The sequence below is a fragment of the Miniopterus natalensis genome, chromosome 15 (assembly GCF_054644295.1).
Source record: "Miniopterus natalensis isolate mMinNat1 chromosome 15, mMinNat1.hap1, whole genome shotgun sequence".
Lineage (NCBI taxonomy): Eukaryota > Metazoa > Chordata > Mammalia > Chiroptera > Miniopteridae > Miniopterus > Miniopterus natalensis.
This window is the reverse complement of record NC_142095.1, coordinates 12,127,791-12,148,738: the sequence shown is the minus strand read 5'-3', so window position 1 is coordinate 12,148,738 and position 20,948 is coordinate 12,127,791. Positions and strand designations below refer to the sequence as shown.

Sequence of the window (20,948 nt, the reverse complement as noted above, 5' to 3'; positions counted from 1 at the left end):
GAACGGTCTTGAGCAATGAAGAACTGCCCCATGCCTTGCACAACTTTCAAATATCCTACCGGATACGCATGAGGGCAGAGACCTGATTACAATCATCCAAGCTTGGAACCTAACTCTATTTGACATAAAATATTCTGTGCCCATTGTTAACAATACTAAGTTTTCTGCTACCATGTAAACCTGGGGGAAATGTTTTCTTCAGAGCTTTACCAAGGGTTGGGCACCACTTTTAATAATTATATCTTTAATACCACACCATTGCTGTTATTTACATTTACTGTGATTCTAAGAGTATGTGTGGGAACCTTGTGACTTCTTCATGTCTTCTAACGTGGACATGCCCAACACTTACGTAGGGAAATATATGTCTTTATTTTAAACTAACTTATTTCTCTTTATTACCTGTAAGGCCTGCTATTGCCTTTTACAAAATTACATGCCATTTCTACTGGTTTCATTTTAGGACACTAAAGAAAATATTGACAGTATTTATTATCAACAGTGGTCATCGGGCCTCTAGGGTGGGCAGCTGCTGCTGCAGGGAGCAGGAGTTATTCGGAGGCTTCCAGCAGGAGGCGGGCAGGGTGGCACAGAGCTGCGGGTGTGAATGTGCAGAGCAGGAAAACAAATGGGGAAAGGAGATGGCAGGAGGCAGAGGCCAGAAAAGAGCCCAGTACAACCTGGGCGGGGAACTGATGGAGACCTAGGATGCTGCAATGGCTGGAAGAATCCCAAAGAAGATCATTTTTATGGAGGACACCTTAAGAAGAGAAGTCGTTGAAACCAGTGATTGAATACAGTGTCACACAGCGACTGTCCCCGTGCTGCTAGATTGCAGAACGATTGTGTTCTCAAAAATAGTCTCACATACGTGTGCACACATTTGCAAGCACACACACACACGTGCAATACACATACACACACTTACATGCTCTGAAACGCCAGCTTCATTACCAAATAATCCTATTCGCTTGCTGTCAAGGGGAAGACTCACTGCACCACCAATTCTGAAATCTGACAGCTCAACCTGACACCAGGCTGAAACGCGGGGCGAAGTCTTACTCGGATTATTTATTTGTTTGTGATCTTCCATCCAAGATAAACCCCCAGATAAATTTCAACTGGGCTTTAAGTGTACTCCGGGTTATAAATCACCTACCGCATTCTCATACTACAGTGAGCATAAAACCACATAGATCAACAACAGATATATCTGCCTCCCTTGCTTGACCAATTCATGCCCACGCAAGGAGAGCGAATGAAAGGAAACCAAGAGCTGGAGAACCAGTGACATTTTGTCTGCAGGGTACATGTTTACTAGTCGGAAGCAACCATAACAACGAAAATAGTATGACATCAGGCTGGACAAGAAAACCATGGTTCCAAATGACAGAGAAAGCATTTCAAAATGAAAGGACTGAAAATCATAGATGTTAACCATAAGAGGATCAGTGCTGGAAAATATTGGGGAATAGGAGAGAATGTCCTGATTTATATTCAGTTTTTAGTTAAGAATGACAATGTATTCTAGCTGAATGATCTGATTTTAGCTTCTATGTTCATCCTCATGTTCAAATTTTTTGATAATAGGCAATGTAAATATTTCTGTAAATAATTAAAGAGCGAGGCAAAAACATCTCCAAACATAATGGAACTCTTTAGTTCCCCTGATCCGTGTCTGTGCAACAGTACTGTCAGTGAAACACAAGTATCACATTCTTGGTTGCTTTTCTTAACAACCGAAACGTGAGAAAAATCCCAACCATTTCCTTCTCAACGCTAAGCAATCATTCCCACACTCCACCAAAAAATGTCAGTTGCGTTCCATCAAAGTGGGAAATGTCCCTAGAAACCTCACCATTAAATTCTCACATTGTTCAGTTCTTGTTTCTTTTTATGGGTTACCTACCACCTGAAATGTATTCTTTAGCACTTTCCTATTTGCAATGTATGACAACGGAAGACAAATCCCAAGGACTGTTAGCCGCTGGAAACGGGTAATGAGGGCTTGTCTAGAACGAGGCACGGATAACACCATCCATCTCTCCCCATCTCTGCGACCTGATCTCAGGTTTGACAAGAGGTGGAATATTTATATATTGGGTATGTATTATGCTAGAGCGCAGGAGGTTTAATGAGACATAAATAAATGGAAAATGACCTGAGGCTAAAAGGAGATGCTGCAGGTGAGGTTATAGGTGGCTACAGCTTAAAGGCCATGGTCTTCTCTCTTCCTCCTAATTAGGCACAAATTCCAAGCTCCTTGTCATGGAAGACGAGGACCCCATGAGCCTCCTCTGCCTGCTGCTCTCATCTCACCTCCCACCACTGGCCCTTTGTAACCCTGTTGTCTTTCAATCACGCCCTCCTTTCTTAAGACTCTGGGTCACCATGCTGTCATTCTTCTTGGAATTCACTTTACAATTGTCCCCTGACTGGCATCTATTTATTGTTCAAGACTCAGCTCTAGTCTCACACACTGAGATAGACATCCTTTCTCTTTGTGTTCACTGTAAATAGGGTTTATCTCCATCTAGGCACCTACTAGTTATCTTGTGATTGTCTCTGTGCTCACTTTCCTCCCTGAATATGAGCTTCCTATGGGCGGGGACTGAGGTTTTTTGATGTCTGTATCTCTGGTACACAGCACAGTGAGCACTTAGAAAATGTTTGATGCTTGCTTGACTGGGAAGTTCTTTCTTTTCTTCTAGAGGGCAAGTAGAGAGCCATTAACAGCTGTTAAAACTACCATTGATTTCCCAGTTGAGGGTGAGGAAAGGGTTTGCAAGTCAGCTTGTACTAACCAGGGTCATGGAGCTAGCTGTGCTTGGGAGGGAAGACACAAAGGATAGAGGATTTCCTAACTTCACGGTACCAAGGGTCCTAAACTCTCACTCTGCATGCCATGGCCACAGAATCCTCAGGGGAACTCCCAATGGGTCAATTCAATGTACGCTATGTCCATGCAGCAGGGGAGTGGGATCAAGTAGAGGTGACTCAAGAAACTTCATAGCCCTAGAAATCTGGGTTAGAGGCAGGATAATTGGCAGGGCCATGCTAGAGGAGGTGCAGATGAGATATGAGAAGTCCCTAGAGCCTGGGGCCCCTTCTCATTCCGGATTGGACTGTCAGCCTTCACCAGCTGTGTGTGAAGACACTTTCAAGCACATTTTGTTCAATATTCAGTTGAAACCCGTTGCTGGTACCTCTTTTCTTTTTAATCCCATAAGCCCCACAGGCATAAGATGCAGGGCCTTTGTTGAAAAAAAACAGAAAGTCTCAGCATCACAAAGGGTAACAGATTTAGACTTTTAACATTCTCTCCAAGTGAGAAGATGCAAACAGTCATGTACTAGCAAAACCGAGAGAAGCAGTTCATCAGGTAACTTTAATCTTGTGTCCAATTAGCAGATCGCAATTTCTGAAGCGTACTGTAAATCAGAACTTCCAATAAATCCTATAACTATCTTGCACACAGCACAATTATTTGGAATTTGTGTGCGTGTCAAGCATGTTATTTTGGTAAATGTAAAAAATGTTTACAACTTTTTGGAGTGTCATTAGTTTTTAATATACTAGGAGCCACCTCTCTAGTTCTTCAAGATGTTCTTGCAAGTACATAATCATTTATAGCATCAATAGAGAATGGCATTGACTCTATTTCATCAAAAAGAAAAAATACAATTTATTTATTACTTACCAAATTAAGTTTTTCCCAGAACTCAGGTCCTTCCTTCATTTCTCTGAGGCTTGGTGGAATGTACCAAAAACAAATATTGGCATATTCAGGCTGAAGATTAAGGAAATTTGAAAGTTGTTAATCTAAAGTTAATCTTAGAATGCAATTAAGTCTTAGCTGGTTTCTTTAAGAGTTACTATGTGTGTATTATGTTGATAACAAATCAGAATCTGCTAGAGTAGGCATTCATTCTGCCTTACTTCTCATAACATCCTACTGGGAAATTTTCATCTCAGTTGAGTGCCCCTAGAGGGTGCTTCCCTTTTCGTAAGAGATGCGCACAAGATCGAGAGCAAACATTAAAGTTTGAAGCTGACTTAACGGTTCTGACCATCAATACCTGCTACACAGTGAATGCCCAGAAACATTTCTGGCTCAAGAAGGTAAGGTCTTGATCTTTTCATCCTTTCACCTTTGAAATCTGTAACATGCTTATTGGATTTGGCCAAAAAATCTACAAACCTTCAAAATATAGAGTAGTTCAAAATGGAGCACTATGTAATGCAACTGAATTTCTGCAAATATTGATCGTGAGACTACAATAGTCTTTACAAATCTACACAATTTATACTTGGATTTCTAATTTACAATTGATTTGGTTTCTCTAGGATAGAATGTACTGGCATCCAAAATTCTTCAGTTGTTTAATGTGACTATATCTTTTCAAATAAAGTAACTGTGGTTCATTAGAAAGTAGAAGAAAAATATAGTTATTGTCTGTACTAGATTCTAGGAATTCACGTCTTCATATCAACAGATTAAGTTCCAGATAGCATTTGTTTCAATGATCAATTTATTGCCTCTCAGCTCCAAATTCACCCTTCCTTTGAGTCCTTTAATAATGGAGGTGAACTCTATAAATATTTCTCCTTGCCAGCTGTTCCAGTCTTAGACTTTATCAGCAGAGGGTGCTGGAGGGACACTGAGAAAGAAGACGTATATCTACCTGGTTCCTGTGAGCTCACTTCATGGGTCTCCTGCAGAATTTGTGATTCTTTTCTGAAGCATTGGTGACCAGCAGCAAGTTGCCCTCTGACAGCTTCCCCAACACCACTTTTAGAAGTGCCATACTGCCCTAGCCAGTTTTGCTCAGTGGTTAGAGCATCAGCCTTTGGACTGAAGGGTTCTGGGTTTGATTCTGGCCAAGGGCATGTACTTCGTTTGCAGGCTCGATCCCATGCGGGAGGCAACCAATTGATGTGTCTCCCTCACATCGATGTTTCTCTCTCTCTCCTTCTCTCTCTCTCTCCCCCTTCCACTCTCCCTGAAGAGCAACAGAAAAAATATCCTCAGTGAGGATTTAAAAAAAGAAGTGCCATATCTGTGATTCCTTTTGTCCAAACATTCTTTTAAAATAGTGTGGCTTCAGTGCTTTGACATTTGAAAACTTGTGAAGCCCTTTGGAACACACCATGTCTTTGGAGGAAATGTGGCGCTCCATTAGATGACATACCTTTACTGTGGTCACTTCCAAAACTAGTGAATTGAAAAAAAAATTCCTTTGAATATTCACAAGGAGCATATTTCAGTTATTCCTGTCTTTTTACCTCTGCAGCTTGGATTATACATAATGACTTTCTTCAAGAGGATTCAAAGCACTGAGTATTTTCAGAGTAGAACCATTCACATGCCACTTAGTTCCTTACATATATGAAAGCCTGACAACTTGGGTGTCTCAGGGACACAGTTAGTCTATGTTCTCTAACAGCATAAAATTGAGAAGGCATAAAAAGGAACCCGAGTATCTAGACTAAACTGATGAGTGAAGGGCAAAAAGCCCTGTTGTAGTTTAAAATTTTATAGAGAAGTAGAGAAGTGTCACTAAAGAAAATATGGATACATTTTATCTTGATTTTCAAAGAGAAAAAAATAGATATATTTCAAGAAATAAAGCATTTGTTTTGATGTCAATTCCAGCAAGGATCTTTGAGCAAATGATATAAGAACCCTTGGGGGAAAAAGTCAGTGGTCACTAACATGTAGTAACTTGCATTCTCCAAAACTGAGTCATGTTAAAATAAATTCATTTCCTTTGCTTAAAATATCATTAGATCGCAATAATAATAATAAAAAACAAACTAGCACTATCCATTTTTATACGTATAAATGCAGAATCTAGCACGTAGGTTGGCACAATTAATCATGCAAATGGAGAATGGAAAAAGGGGGAAGAGGAGATTTTAATTGACTTCAAGCTCATAAGCTTTAAATATCTGATTAGACTGCTGAAAAATTTCAAAGGCAGCACTAAGAAGCAGAAAAAGCATGAGTTTCAGAGTCACACAGATGTTTGAATTCCAGCTTCACTTGGTCTTTGCCTGAATAAATGTCTAACTCTCTATGCTTCAGCTTCCTAATCTATAAAATGGAGATGATGTTGTTTGCTACACAAAGTCTGATGCATAAAGAGATCATTTATTACCAATATGTAGTATAATATCTTCATACAGCAGGAACTCCATTAGTGTAGTGACTACTATTTGGGGCCATACTGGTAGAAAGAGATATCCTCTTCAAGTGGACAAATAGCCTCGCTAAAATCTATGCGATACATCACTGTTCATTTCTACATACCATATTTATAAAGGAACATTAGAAAAAATTAGAGCATGTCCAAAGAAGGGCAACCAAAATGTTGAATTTAACAAGCAAAATTTCTATACATAGGCATTAGGATGAGAAATGTGACTTTCATTTATATATGCATATTCCCAGGAACTCAGAGATCAATGGTGCTAGGTACAGGCAGTTAAACTGCAATGGAATGAGCATTACACAAGAAAAAGTATCCCATAATCCAAGCAACATACCTGGCAAAGGGAATAGTGCACATGTAGAAGTCAGTGCATTTAGGAGGATGACAAATACTTGGAAAGAATAGAGAGCGGGGTGTACAGAAGAGAGGTGGAGCTTGAGATAGAGATGGGAGTCATTTCATGAAGGGCTTCCTCATATGCCAACCTTGGGAGTTTGGGCTTGATCCTAGAGGCAATGTGGAATCATTGGAGACTTTCAACATAGGGATCAGAATTCACTTTATCGAGGCCACACTATGGCTGCAGAATGGAGATGGGCCGAAAAGGCCTAAGACTGGAAGCAGAAGATGAGCTAGGGGACAGTTCCTACTTGAAGAGTAATGAGAGGCAGTAGCTCCAGGAGTGGAGAAGGTACTCAAGATACATTTAGGTGAAGGGGAAGGGAGATCATTAAGACAATACCAAGATTGTTGTTTGGAGGGAGCATATTTCTAATGACCAAATGAAGAATGTAGAATTTTGGTAAGAAAAATGGCTACACCCCAGATTTGAACATGCTGAATTTGAGGTGTCTGTGGGGGTCTAATTGAAAATTCCAGGATACATCTATACACAAAGGACTAGAGTTTAGGAGACAAGTCAAGAATGGAGACATTCTTGAGGCTATTGATAACAAAGCTCTAGATACGGATAAAGCATTTCAGAGAGAGAATGTGAGCACAATGAAGGGCTAAAGACAAAGGAGTGAAAAAGAACATTAAGGGGTACCCAGATGAAGAGACCTTCACATACAGACTGAAAAGGAAAAGTCACAGGACAAGGGGATAAAAAACTGAGAAAGTCAAAGAAACCAAGACAGGAGAGAACTTCAAGAGGGATGGAGTGGATAATGGAGTCAAGTGATGCTGAAGTTCAACAAGACAAAGATTAAAGGTTATGCATCGGATTAAGCAATTAGAAGGTTGTTGTGATCTAATAAACCACATAAAAAGATAACTATAAATTACAATGTGCTTAATACATATTAGTAGTAGTATTCAACAAGTATTAGAATATGAATAATTAAAGCTTCCTGGAAGAAGAATGAACTGTGAATTCTCTGACACAGGAAGCGTTCAGGCAAAGGCTGACCTCCTGTTACTGGTGCTGCTAAGAGAGGTTTCCTGCGTGGAGCAGAAAGTTAACAGGATGTCCCTGAAGAGCCGCTGTAACTCAGAAAGTCTATGCAACCCAAATAACTCTGCCTAATATAGAGCTCAGGAAAAGAAAAGCAAAAAGTTGAATAATTAGGACTCTCCCAAGAGATCAAAATAAAATATGTGAATGATAGTGTAAGAATGAACATACCTCCAGGAAAACATCTATTATCAGATCTCAAATCCAACACAGGAAAACAGATATGATTTTCAGGGGCCTATGAATAATGCAGAATTCCTTTGAAATGATAACTTCCAATCACCTTTAAGAAGAGATGCATTACTTCTGCCCTTTTCAGGAAAACATATTCAAGCGCTGGACACTGTTTTGTTGTAATCTCTTACTGTTCCTAATACATACCATAGACATGTGTATGCATAGGAAAAAACACAGTATATCCAAGGGCCTGGTGCTACCCACGATTGCAGGCATTTGCTGGGGGCTTTGGAACATATGCCCCAGGGATAAGCAGGGACTACTGGATATGTAATTATGGACTTTGATTTTCCCTAAACTGAAGGGACTGTAGTTTCACAGACCTGAGCTCCAAATGGATCTTTTGTGTTTCTTGTCTTAAGTCTGCATTAGGGCTATATTTAATCAATCCAATGAAAGCATTTGTTAACAAAAAGAGGCTAATCAACTTGACACTTACATGTGAAATTCAAGGTCTAAATTTACTTTATTACTCCAAGGGGAATACAGAGAAAAGAGGCAAATGCAGATCACATACAAAAAACCCTTCTAAACAGGAATTCTGGAGAATCTTTGAGAAAGCCACCTTCGCTGCTTTGGGGCCATCTGGCTCCCATAGATAAAATATCCAAGGCAAAAGGCTACCTAATAGTTAAAACCCACCTCAACTTTCATTACAAGGATTTGAATGTTTACAGTTCCCTAAAGATGATGGCAATGGCTCCTCCTACAATGTTTATGCCGTTAGGAAGAATATATAAATAACTTTTAAATCAGTTCATCTTTTTTTCTCACCACTTTTTTTATTAGCTCTATCAAAAGACTGTGCAGATCTGAGGTACAGAGCACTTTCCATAAACACTGTAGTTCCCATAGTCAGATAACTGAAGAAGGCAATTCAAACTTAAGAAAATAAAGAGGTAACTCGACCTCAAGAAAATAAGGTGGCAACTCAAACTCAAGAAAATAAAAAAGATAAAACTCAAAGTCAAGCCAATCGCGTAGTTGTTGTTTCACCCTACATGCATAAGTATGCATTTCCAAAAAGTACAGACATTTCTTGTATTATCATAATGCCATTATCATGCTTAAGAAAATTATTGATAGTTCCCTGCTATTATCCAATATTAATTTATATTAGAAATCCCCGTTTCAAAATGTGTTTTTTACAATTGGCTTGTTCAAACTAGAATTCTGACAGCTTCATATGTTGCATTTAGTTGTTACACCTCTTCTGTCCCTTTGAACCTAAAGTGATTATCACCACTTCCTCTTTGTTTTTCTTCAGGCCACTGACCTATTGAGGAAACAGGCCAGCTGTCCTGTAGAATGTCCCATATTTGAAATTTGTCTTCTTGCTTCTTTGAAGTGTTACCAGAAAATCATTTAAATATGGATTCTTTTGATACCTTTGCAAGTTTCTTTATATCCCTGTTTTTCATGAACTTTGAACTCCTTTGTAGATAGTGGTGGAAGCCACAGTCAGAATTCTCTGGAGCAGGGTTTCTCCCATCCAAGTACTAACCAGGCCCAACCCTGCTTAGCTTCCGAGATCAGACCAGATCGGGGGGTTCAGGGTGGCACGGCTGTAGACGGGAGCAGGGTTTCTAAAACTTGTCTGAAAACTTGGACTACTACAACAGTCTCCCAATTTGTCTCATTTATTCTTTCCTTGTATGCCCTTCACCCCACCCCACCCTACCCCCCATTCCTCTCTTCCCAAGACATCCAGCATGACCTTTTAAAATGCAAGTCAGGCTCCTGTTTCCTTAAAACTTCTCCAATGATTACACTTGGAATAAAAGCCCAAGGTCTTACCATGACCTACTGAGTCCAACTGATCTGGGCTCTGCCCGCCTCTCCAACTTCATCAAATACTGCAACCTGCCTGCCCCCTTGTTTAATACACCTTCTTTTGGCTCCTCAAACACATAGAAGTCTTTTCATCTCTAAGCCTTTGCCATTGTTTATTGATTCTACCTAGAATGACTTTCCTTTAGACAACTGCAAGGCACACCGTTTACCCTCATTCAGATCTCTGCTCAAAGATAACCTTAAAGGGCTCTCCCTGGACTACCCAAATCAAGCAAGCCATCCCCTACTCACACCTGTTTTAGCACTTCACATTACTCATTTCCATTACGGCGCTTATCACATCTGTAGCTGTCTAATTATTTATCTGTATACTAGATCATCTCTCATGAACTCATTTGTTTTCCTAAGACTTCTCACCACCTGATATTTCCTATGTATTAATTTGCTTGTTTATTGCCTGTCACTTTTCATTTGAATATAAGCACCATGAGAACAGGGAACTTCCCTGTTTTGTAGCTCCAGTGCCTAGAACTATGCCTGGCACACAGAAATTGTTCAATAAATCTTGCTAATAAATAAATACCAAAAATAGCCAGATTGCTTATATACAAAATAGGTTCCTAGGCTACAATCTCTAGATGATTTTTACATTAGGTTAAAAATTGCTAGTGAGCCAGGCCAGCATGGCTCAGCGGTTGAGCATTGACCTTTGAGGCAGGAGATCAAAGTTCAATTTCTGGCCAGGGCACATGCCCAGGTTGAAGGCTTGATCCCCAGTAGGGGGCGTGCAGGAGGCAGCCGATCAATGACTCTCTCATCAATGATATTTCTATCTTTATCTCTCTCCCCCTTACTTCCTCTCTCTGAACTCAATATATATATATATAAAATAAAAATAAAGATAAAAAGGTTTTAAAAAAATTGCTATTGAGTATATGCTATAAGAAGAGCTAACAAAACCTCACACTTACGTTTCTTAAAAATCAGAATTAAATAACATTCCTCATATTTTCTAATCATAAATTTAAGGGAGAAAAACAATATTCTCTATCTTTGTAATCACCTATTTCTATGTCTAGCAAACAATCCAACAACAAAATAACTTATTTTCCCACTGCTCCAAAGCTAATATGCTCTCATAATTTTATAAAAAGAGAAATCTATAAGCATTATTGTACATACACTTAATGGATTTTTCGCATGCAGGCACCACTATAGCACAGCTGAACATTGGCAGTACAATCATTATGCAATTTATATATCAAGATAGAGGACATAATTTATTCAGTATTATCCTTGGTAATTATTATTGAGCACTTTAATTTTCAATATGTAAAGGCAAGTGTGTTCTCCGAATCCAACAAAGAAAAAATACTCACTAATAGACTAAATTAACATAATGGACTCTATGAATTAAGCTAATGACTTGTTTCTAAGCCTGCAACACAAAAACCAATGAAATATAACAGATTAGAAAATTGCCACCTTCATCTCTGTTGACTGACAAAATCACAAGCACAATCAATTCCGTACTTACTTCCATCAGTAACCTGAACCCTTCTCTTTTCTTGATTTCTTCCACGAGGTACCTAAAAAAAGTCACAGTAATATTTATGATCTGAAATCTAAAAATTCTGTGAACATGACTGACATATGACAAAACTGTTATTTCTGAAGCGGAGACAAGGCTTAGAAACATAAGGCTTAGGAATAAGTAAGGGAACAGGTATAGCCGTAGGTATGGGTTTCGACAGATACTCCTGAATTCACTACAATCCCCTGGCGCCCGAGGAAAAATCCATTTTTTGATGAGTTGATGTCTATCTCACGTGTTAGCATCACACTTTGGCCTCACTGGGAAATCCACACGAAGCAGGCTGGATATATGTCTCTGAACACATTCACTTTCTAGATGGGTATTTCGCACAGGCACTTAAATTGCCTCCCTGCGTGGGGAGAAAGCTCTTGTTGTGTAGTCCTGCTTATAATTTCACTTAAGCTCAAGGAAGCTCAGCATCATCTTGTCCAAGGCCAGGCCAGAGGGAGGAAAGACTGATTCTTGGCATCAAGTTCAAGTAAGTAGGGTGTAGCCATGGGTAGAGCGTCTCTGCAGTCATTTTGAACGTCAGGGAAAAGAGAATAATTGTGCCATGAGCAAAGGCCACAGATACGTGAGCTACGGACTCTGACGGAGAAAAGGCTGAAGGGACATCAAAATTATAAAGTAAATTCACTCTGACACCGCTCTCCTGGGATGGATCATTGTCTCTCTGTGAAAAGGGAAGCCTCCTGAAGTCGTTGGCCTTGAGAACTAGCGCGTTGGTCAGGAGCCTGGGCAAGCTCGTGACACTTGACTCAGTGTTTCAAATCTGGGCATCAGATGCAAGGGGCTGAGGAGCGCTGGCGAAAATGTACTTGCTAGGGTGTTTACTGGGATTTTACACGTCCTAGCAAAACAGGAGAAAGAACGTGGGAAGGAAGGAAAGAACATCACACCGTATGGAATTACGGTGCAGCCATAGAAAATGCGATCCTGCCACTAAATTATATATATTTGGTTAATATTTAAGGACGACAACAAACAAATGCTCTTTTTGGCCCTTGATTCCCTTCCCCGAAGAAATGAAATAACACAATCTGCTTTTCCAGTCTCAAGATGTCATTGTAAATTTTTTTTTAATCCTACATTAAAAAATTGTGTTTCTACATTAGAAACTGAAAATGGGGGCAGTTGCTGTCATCGTGTTCATTTGCTAAAGGCTATTCTAGAATGTGAAGATGGAATACACCAGTTAATGGGACTCAGTTTTTTTTCCCCAAACTTGTTTACGTAGTTTTTCATGTAAGGTTAAATATAGGTGTTTAGTATATAGGCTCTATCATCTTTAAATTATACAAAATCTTATAGAATTCTATAATTAGTAACTAGATAATATAGATCCTGTATTTTGAGCAATAATGCTGTGACCAGACACACACACACGCACACGCTCAAAATGTATTTGATGTTTTACATACTCCTTTCCCTAAATATTTTTTCAGGAGATGTTGTGTAGCTTAAAGTTGTGAACCTTTAGCACACTGACTAACTTTCACAAAAAGCAACTCTGATGCTTCAGAAGCATCAGAAAGGATGCTCAAGGTCACTGGTAATCAAAGAAGTGCAAATTAAAATGCTACTGAACCATGTCGCCCATGTGACACTGAAAACAAATTTTAAGAGAGACAACCCCTTATACTAGTGAAAATGTGACAGAAAGTTGTTACAAATATTTTTAAACTAATAATAGTCATATCTACGGATGCAACAAATCACTTTAGAGATGCTGCTCTGCCAGGAAAAAAATCATCACTACTAAAGATATGGATGTGTATATACGCCACGGTATCTAAATCTATGTGTGTGTGCATTCCATAAGAAATAACTAGAAACAAAATTAATGTCCAGAAGTTGGCAAACAGTAAAATGAAGTGTATTACTGCAATACAATGTAATATGATGCAGCTATTAATAAAAATGGATTATGTCTACTTCAGTGAAACCACAGGAATTCTTATGATGTAAGGGGTAAAAGCAAAATACTAAGAAATATGGATAAAATGATTCTACTTTTTAAGAAATTGTAAGAAAGGAAAGCAAAAGTAATCCTTACCCACAATATATATGATCACAGAGTAAAGTATGAAAGGATACATACCTAAGAAAGGGAAATAAGGGATGCAACAAGGGAGGTAGAAATTATTAACTCTCTTTTTATGTTTCTTGGCAAAGTTTCATAGATGTAGTTGTATGATTTTTGAAAAGGTACTTAATAAAAAATAAAATGTAAAGCACAAAACGAAAAAGACATATACAATTTCTAGACAAGGAAAGCTTGTGAGCCATACTTCTCACTTTCTCAGCAGAAACCTACAGACAATCTGTTAACCCAAAAGCTGATGCCATCATGACTTCATCCTGAGAAGGCCAACATTAATCCCGGACACCCTGAGGTTACAAAACATCGTTGTATCTCTGGAAACCCTCGGAATGGCTGCAGAGGACTTTAGTTGTGCAGCTGATGAGCTTTGTGATGAAGCGAATTTCTTAGCCTACCTGAGCCTGCCTCAGTTTCCTCATGCGTGTAATGGAGATGGGAAACTAGGTTGGTAAAATCCTTCCCTGACAAATTATGACTCTGTGAAATTTACACACTACCACTAGTCTCAATTTAAAACATTTCTGCCAACCTGGCTATAAAGCTGCTCCTGGGAGAAAGACATCCTAAAACAGAGCTGAATCGTTTCAATTAAGACTCTGCTCTTTGCTAACTATGTGGACCTGGCCTTCGTGTCAGGGTCACTCTCAGAGCCTATAAAGCCCAGTGTAACACCCGAGCTGAGCTGAGGGTAGGGGTGGTTTGAGTGAGGAGCTGCTATTATAACAATAGTAAAAGGCTTACACCAGAGTTCCCAGCCCACGCTCCCTGACACACCATGTCAATAGTTTTCCCACACAGAATGGTCCCATGGCCAAGTACAGTTGAGCAATGCCGGGCATATCAGCTAGACTGCTGTTGTCCACAATTAGAAATACACTTGACTTAATTTATAAGGACGTTTATTGAGCTGCTTAGATGGTTCAATACTGTCATCAAGAACTAGGCATTTTCTGTCACTTCAGCCGCCATATGCTCAGTGCTGGTGAATTCTCTCGTGTTCAACCAGCTCCATACATCACATTCTTATACAACAGCATCCCAGGAAGACAGAGAAGGGGCTGGATGGAGCAAAAGCGTTTTCTCTTCATTTTTCTCTGTTTACGTAAGAATATTCTTCCCTAGATGCCTTCACTTCTTCCTGTATCTTACTGACTGAAGCTGAGTCACATACTCATCCCTAAACTAATTGTTGGCAACGGGGATGGGTGTGGATCGATGTTCCCAGCTGAAATACGGCCACCTAAATGAAACCAAGGTTCTGTTGGCCAGGAAAAGGGGAGAATGGTTGTTGGGTGAACAGTTAGCAGTGTCTGCATTTTAGTTAAAGCAAAGTTAAAAATGCTTCTACGTTACAAGTCCCCTCAGAGCCTTTAATGTGCTAATGTACACTGAATCTCCAAGAGAGGCATAATGTAGAAGTTAGCATTTCCCAAGCATATTTGACCATGAAAATATATATTTTTTGGAAGAACATTTATTAGGATGTTCTGGAAGTCTATTACCCCACAGAGCATAGTTTCAGAAATACTAGTTTAGAAGAGCCTCTTCTACAGGGAACCTTACTGCTCCCCCCCCTCTTTTTTTAAATAAATGCCTAAATGAAATGAGTTTGGGGAGGGAATCAAAATAAGGTTTGAGTCACTTCTGCCTACATTCATAGGAATGATTTATCCCTCACAACTTTTCTTTTCAATATGTGGAAACAGCCTAGAGATGAAAGACATTTTTAAAAAACTATTCTTATCTGATGCCTGCCAGAAAAAAAAAAAGATGTACATTGAGTTTTGGGACATAATGCAGGAACCATAAACCACTTCTACCAAAAAGCATCCAGGTAAATTGGCTCCAAAAGCAACAATAGCTTCATAAAACTCATCACCATCCTTCTCACTAAGCTTAGCAAAAGAGAGAGAGAAAATACATCAGCAAGTTTTCACCAAACCTACTGGGTAAAAAAAAACAACCTCATTATGTTAAGATTCTGGCTTGATTTTGAAGCATCCATTAATGACAATCTTGCTCTAAAACATGTCCCCTTTCTTTGCTTAAAAATGTGCTTCTAAGGCTAGATACCCTCAATTCTCTGATTTGATAAATGAGTTTAATAATTTTGCATTTCACTTGTCTTTTCTGGAAATAACCTTTCCAGTCCCTTTCTCAATCCACCAGCCACTTAGTCTTCCTGGAGCACTCTGAGCCAAGTTTCTCTCTGGGTCTCATCCCTTCATTTGACATTTTTCCTGATGCATGGAGCCTTGGAGAACTCCTGGGAGTATTTTCCATCTGCTTTCTGTATGCTCTGCATATATTAAGACATAATGCATGGCTTGTGATTCATCACAAACACCTACATACTACGTTCTACTGGAATTCTGATTAAAAAAAATTACCAATAATAAAAAATGGAAATGTTGGTCCTTCATAGACTTCTGGACTCTCCTCCTCTTGTCACCTAGAGAGATACACACGCACCAAAGTGCCATTGTGTAATTGCTCACCTTTTCCATACTGACAACAATAAGTCCCTCAGTATTCATGCCAGCCAGTGAAATAAATTCCACTGGAGAAATTACAGAGATGTGTGTCAAGGGGATAAATAAATGATACATTGGAGACCCAGCAAGCCACAGAATGGGAGTTCGTGAGCTGTTTGTTGTTGTTGAAAAGACCTACGTACGTGACTCTTCTAGATTTGCTTCAAAAATTACCCCTTAGTGAATATCCATTTAACCTGAGTGCCATTACAGAGGCCTAGAAGGTGCCCTCAGCAACAGGTCACCCTGGGTATTGTGAAACATTTTCAACTTTCTCAGTCAGAAATCAGAGATGCACAATCTCCTGCTTTGTGCTGGCGATGGTGATTTTAAACCTCAGCCCTCTAGGTTTCAATCGTGTGTTGCTTTAGGTTCCCAACGTCATTGATTTTTCAAACAACCCAAGGAGAAAGCAAGTTCTTAGTCATTAATATTTCTTCTGAGAAATGTGCTGTCATCAACCGGAATGACAAGGGTTCAAAGGAAATCAGGAAAGCCTTCCAGATCTTCCAGGCAATACATTTTTCCTTCTTGCTGGATTTCTGACAACTCATAAAATAAGAATCATTGTCCTCTTGAAAATGTCTGTTCTTGCTTTCCCAGGGGAAGAGGGAACAAGCTACAAGATCAGAGTGATGTCTGTCCATTGGTACATCAAAATCTGGTCCTTAAACCTTAAAGTCTATGTAGAAATTTCAAAACTAAACTCCACGTTGATTCAGGAACATGAAAACATTGTTTTTATGGAGTCAGTGCCATCCTTACTGTAATATGCGAGGGGAAAAGAGCTGCACAGCTTTTCCAGTATTTAAGACACCTGACCTAGAGCCTAGGGAAATGGATATCTTGGTTACATTGGGCTGCTGATAATACAGGTGCACCCCAGATAGGAACACAATTCTCATTTGCATCTTTACTTTGCTAGAATTCTTATCTACTGAAGGATATGATACTTCTAGAAAACAAAAGTGTTAGAATTATAGAAATCATGCCAGGTAGAGACTTACACTATGAATGACAATCATTTTTATGATGTGAATTCTAAAGCAAATGGTCTAGGGTGAGTGGGTGTGATGGAAAATGGTGTTTTAACTCTTACCAGTCAGTGGTTTGAACTGATTGTGCCACCTCACATAAACAATGGTGTTCTAGAGCTAGATTTAACTGGCTTATGAGAGCTAATTGTTAGATATTCCAGAATTTTGCAAACCACAACTGTTGATAGCTTGCAATTTTCCCTGATGGGAATTTACACCATAGAAATCGGCAGACATTGCAAATTGGGGCTTTCTTCCCCTCCTGAGAGGCACTTTACCACTAGACCACTATACATGGGCTCGTGCAAACAGAATCGTTTCCAGAATTGAGAAAATGTTCCATTTTTCCTAAAGACCAGAACCACAAAACAATCAAACAATTTAAAAAGAAATAAAATCATGAAAATAAAGTTCTTATGTTGCCACCTTAATATAATTCTTAATCCTAGAGAAACTTTCTCCAAGTTTATAATTTTATACTCATTCAAAGTAATATGTGTAAAAGGACTCAGCCTTTCCTTGGTATTGGGGGCGGGCAAACAGGATAACTTTTGCTTACCTCAGGACAGAGTTTTGAATATCAAGAATGTGGAAAGTTAAGGGGGGAAAAAACTATTATGAGTAACAGCATGAAAGAGAAGGTATTATTTTTCAAATATTTAAATATAGGTCACAGAGTCTGCAGCAATGCTCATTGAAATGTTAATTCCATTCAATTCAACTTGACAAACATTTACAAACAATCAGTGTAGTTGAATTGAATTGAAATGTTAGTAGAAGTAGGGCTAAAGTGCCTCCGATCAAAAGTAGGGAGAAGTAAAATAAATGTGTCAAATGAGTTGAAACACTTATCCTCCTGTGATATTTCTCTGCAAAAATTAGAAAATCTCCTTTGACTATAAATTAAATTCTATCCTGAGATGAATGTTAACTTTATAATAAATACGATCATCAAATATTTATATCTAGCCTGTTTCAAGACACCTGTTATTGAATTACTAAGCAGCTTAGATAAAATAATGCAGAGATTCTACCACACTGAAATAGTATGCAAAAATACAAAAAAAAAAAAAAAAAAAAAGGTGAACAGAGATTTCTGAACTTTTATTTTAAATTATTGAGTAACTATGAATATTTATGGTAGCTCCATTTTTTTTCACCTCTGGGTAGCTATCTCCCTACTTCTGATCGAGGCACTTTTAGCCCTACTTCTGCTAAAAGCACACTGCTCACCTAGTTTCAGTATATATTCTATAGGAGAAATTGACAGTCTCCCTAGAGCCCCTGGAAGGCATGTGGCTCAGCATGACCAATGACATTTATCGCTCACCCCCCCCCCCCCCGCAACAGTGACTGATTCAAAGATGGATGTTTGCTTCACACAGAAATCATTCAACATTTCCTTAGGATTGTTGAGAGGAGAGCTCTCTCCTTTTGACCTTGAAATAGAGCTTGGGACGATACAGATCTGACGCTCCTGGAAGCTACCTTCCTGCATAGGAATAAACCCAACATGAAGGACAGCACACCTGATAGATGGAGAGAAATTGAGGCCTGGAGATATTGTGTAAGCCCCTCGAATTAGACATTCCAGAAGTAATCACTATACTAACTCATAAGTAACATGAGATAATAAATTGTCTTTCTTAAGTTAAGGTTTCTGTCATGTACCACCAAAAGAGTCCTGATACAATATTTACAGATTTTTTTCAAATGATTTCTTAAACCATAATCACCATAATTGTTGACTACCAACAGTCACTTCTGAAAGTGCCGAAGCCAACTCTTTACCTGTCCTTATATCCAAGCCCTCTGTCATGTGACTTTGCAGTTCTTCCTGCAAAATGGCAGAGTATACTTTCTGCCTTTTGACATTGAGCTTGGCCATGTGATTTGATTTGGACATTGGAACGCTAGTTGATATGATGCAATCAGGAGGTTAAAAAGGGCTTGCCTTACTGGGCTTCTTTCAGTACCATTACAAGAACACACTCCAGCTAGCCTGCTGATCCAAAGAAGGTGAAAGACATGTGGAGAGTAGGCCCAGTCTGTCCCCCTCCACCCACAGCCACCAGAGGATGAGATAAAGCCACTCCAGCCAACTTGTAGACCTTAGAATAAATAACTGTTGTTATAATTTACTGGGTTTTCAGACAGTCTGCATCACTGTCTGCCCAGAGCATCACTATTGCACACAGTGTTGCGCAGATCACCCATACCACTCCCAGTATAGAAAGAAGAAATTGTTTTATGTCTCTAAGGAGACACTTCAGGTTATGCTAACAGGGAGTGAAGAAAGAGAGATTATCCAAACCAGGGATCACAAACTCTGATGCCTCTAGTGGCCAAGCAGGTAAAAAAAAAAAATAACTAAAACTCATAGAGCATACAGCACATAGCACATGCCAGGTACTGTTCTGAGTGTTTGCAAATATCGATTCATTCAATCCTCATAACAATTATTTGAGTTAGATGCTGTTGTTATCTCCACCTTACTGGGGTGAAACTGAGGTACAGAAAGGCTAAGAAACTTGCCCAAGTCATGAACAGTTTATAAATGGTAGAGCTAGCACCTTTCTGCTATAGTAAAATAGGCTAGCTAAGAAACAGGAGGAAGTGCGGGGGACTGTTTCTCCGGAGAGTCGGCTTCACGTTCAGCAGCTCATCATCATGTGGGACTGAGAGCATTCTGAAGGGAAGCCAAAATTCTAGATTTTTAACAAATCTCCCTATTTTTAAATACTCTTTTAAATGTTCAAATGTTTCTTTTTTTTTTTTTTTTTTTAAACACCATGAAGGTTAACCCTGTGCAGTTCAGGCCCAACAAATCACATTTAAAACTAAATTTGGTCATGACCTGCCCATTGGCACCCAGTGAGCCAAGCTTAGCAGCAGAGTTTTGTTCAGGTGGCAAATGTCCAGTATGTATATATCAAGAGATCTTCTAATGTCTTTGAAAGAGGTTTCAAAAACTTTGTCTCTAATGTTACAACAAGGCAAACAAGCATGGGGCTTCCATATTACCTTTACGTCTGTGCCTTGACACGGGCCCCACAGTCTCAAGACCTGCTGTTTGGGTCCTTGAAGTCACCATGATCTCTCTCACATCTGGAAATCTGGGCCTGGTGTTTCCTCTGCCTGGATCATCCTTCTGTCCTTTCTTTACTAGGTCTTAGTTGAATGTCTCTTCCCACAGGGAGCCTCTGACAATGATCCTCATGAATATACTAGGGAACCCTCCTGAGTGGTCTGGAGCATCATGTACCTTCCCTTAACAAAAAGTAGGTTCACCCGTATTTTGTCTGCTTTGTCAACTGAATATATTTCTTACTAGGCTAGGATCCTGGAGGGAAGTGGGCAGGACTGCTTTGTCACAACTCCTAACACATAGTAGGTACTGGAAAAAATGGTTATCAGATAAAAGAAGGAATGCACAAATGAAATCACATATATAGATATCACAAATGTTATTGTCACTGAGTCTATAATAGACATACATGGACACACACACACATACATGCGCACAAGTACCTGGATAAAGCAAGAGCCCGGTTAACTCTCTCTTCAAGGCCTAATGTGCCCAGGGCCTTCCAACTCATCCAGAACTTGAATGCATCTGCTCTCCTGCTACATTGGATAGACTTGTCTCCTGTGTCATAGCTGACATCATAGAATTTGTCCTGCTGGAAGAGGTAAGATGCCTTGGCAGAGTAGCACTTCTTAAGAAGATCCTTTTGGAAGGAAAAAAGAAAAAAGATTGTCCACTTTTAAAATACACTTGATTTCTATAACAAACACACACAAACATAAGCTGTACAATATTCTATTACTTTGTGCCAAAGGTGTTTAGTCTCGTTCTGAGACTGCCTTGCATCAGAAGCAATAGGTATCTATTAACTTGGAGACACAGATTACCCATTGTGGTCCAAAGAAACTCAGAGTTGAGAATGCTAAATCCATCCTCAACAATTTTA

At 39.3% G+C, this 20,948-nt stretch overlaps 1 protein-coding gene across 1 annotated transcript in view; it reads right to left on the bottom strand.

The window, feature by feature from the left end:
* Positions 1-20,948, bottom strand: part of GADL1 (GAD like acidic amino acid decarboxylase 1) — a 114,230-nt gene that overhangs the window by 40,814 nt on the left and 52,468 nt on the right. Inside the window, exons 11-13 of the mRNA XM_016198863.2 lie at positions 20,506-20,705; positions 11,240-11,291; positions 3,701-3,790 (exon numbers count right to left, since the gene is read on the bottom strand). Of these exons, the coding sequence (XP_016054349.2) occupies positions 3,701-3,790; positions 11,240-11,291; positions 20,506-20,705 (342 nt within the window). The remainder of the gene's footprint in view (positions 1-3,700; positions 3,791-11,239; positions 11,292-20,505; positions 20,706-20,948) is intronic.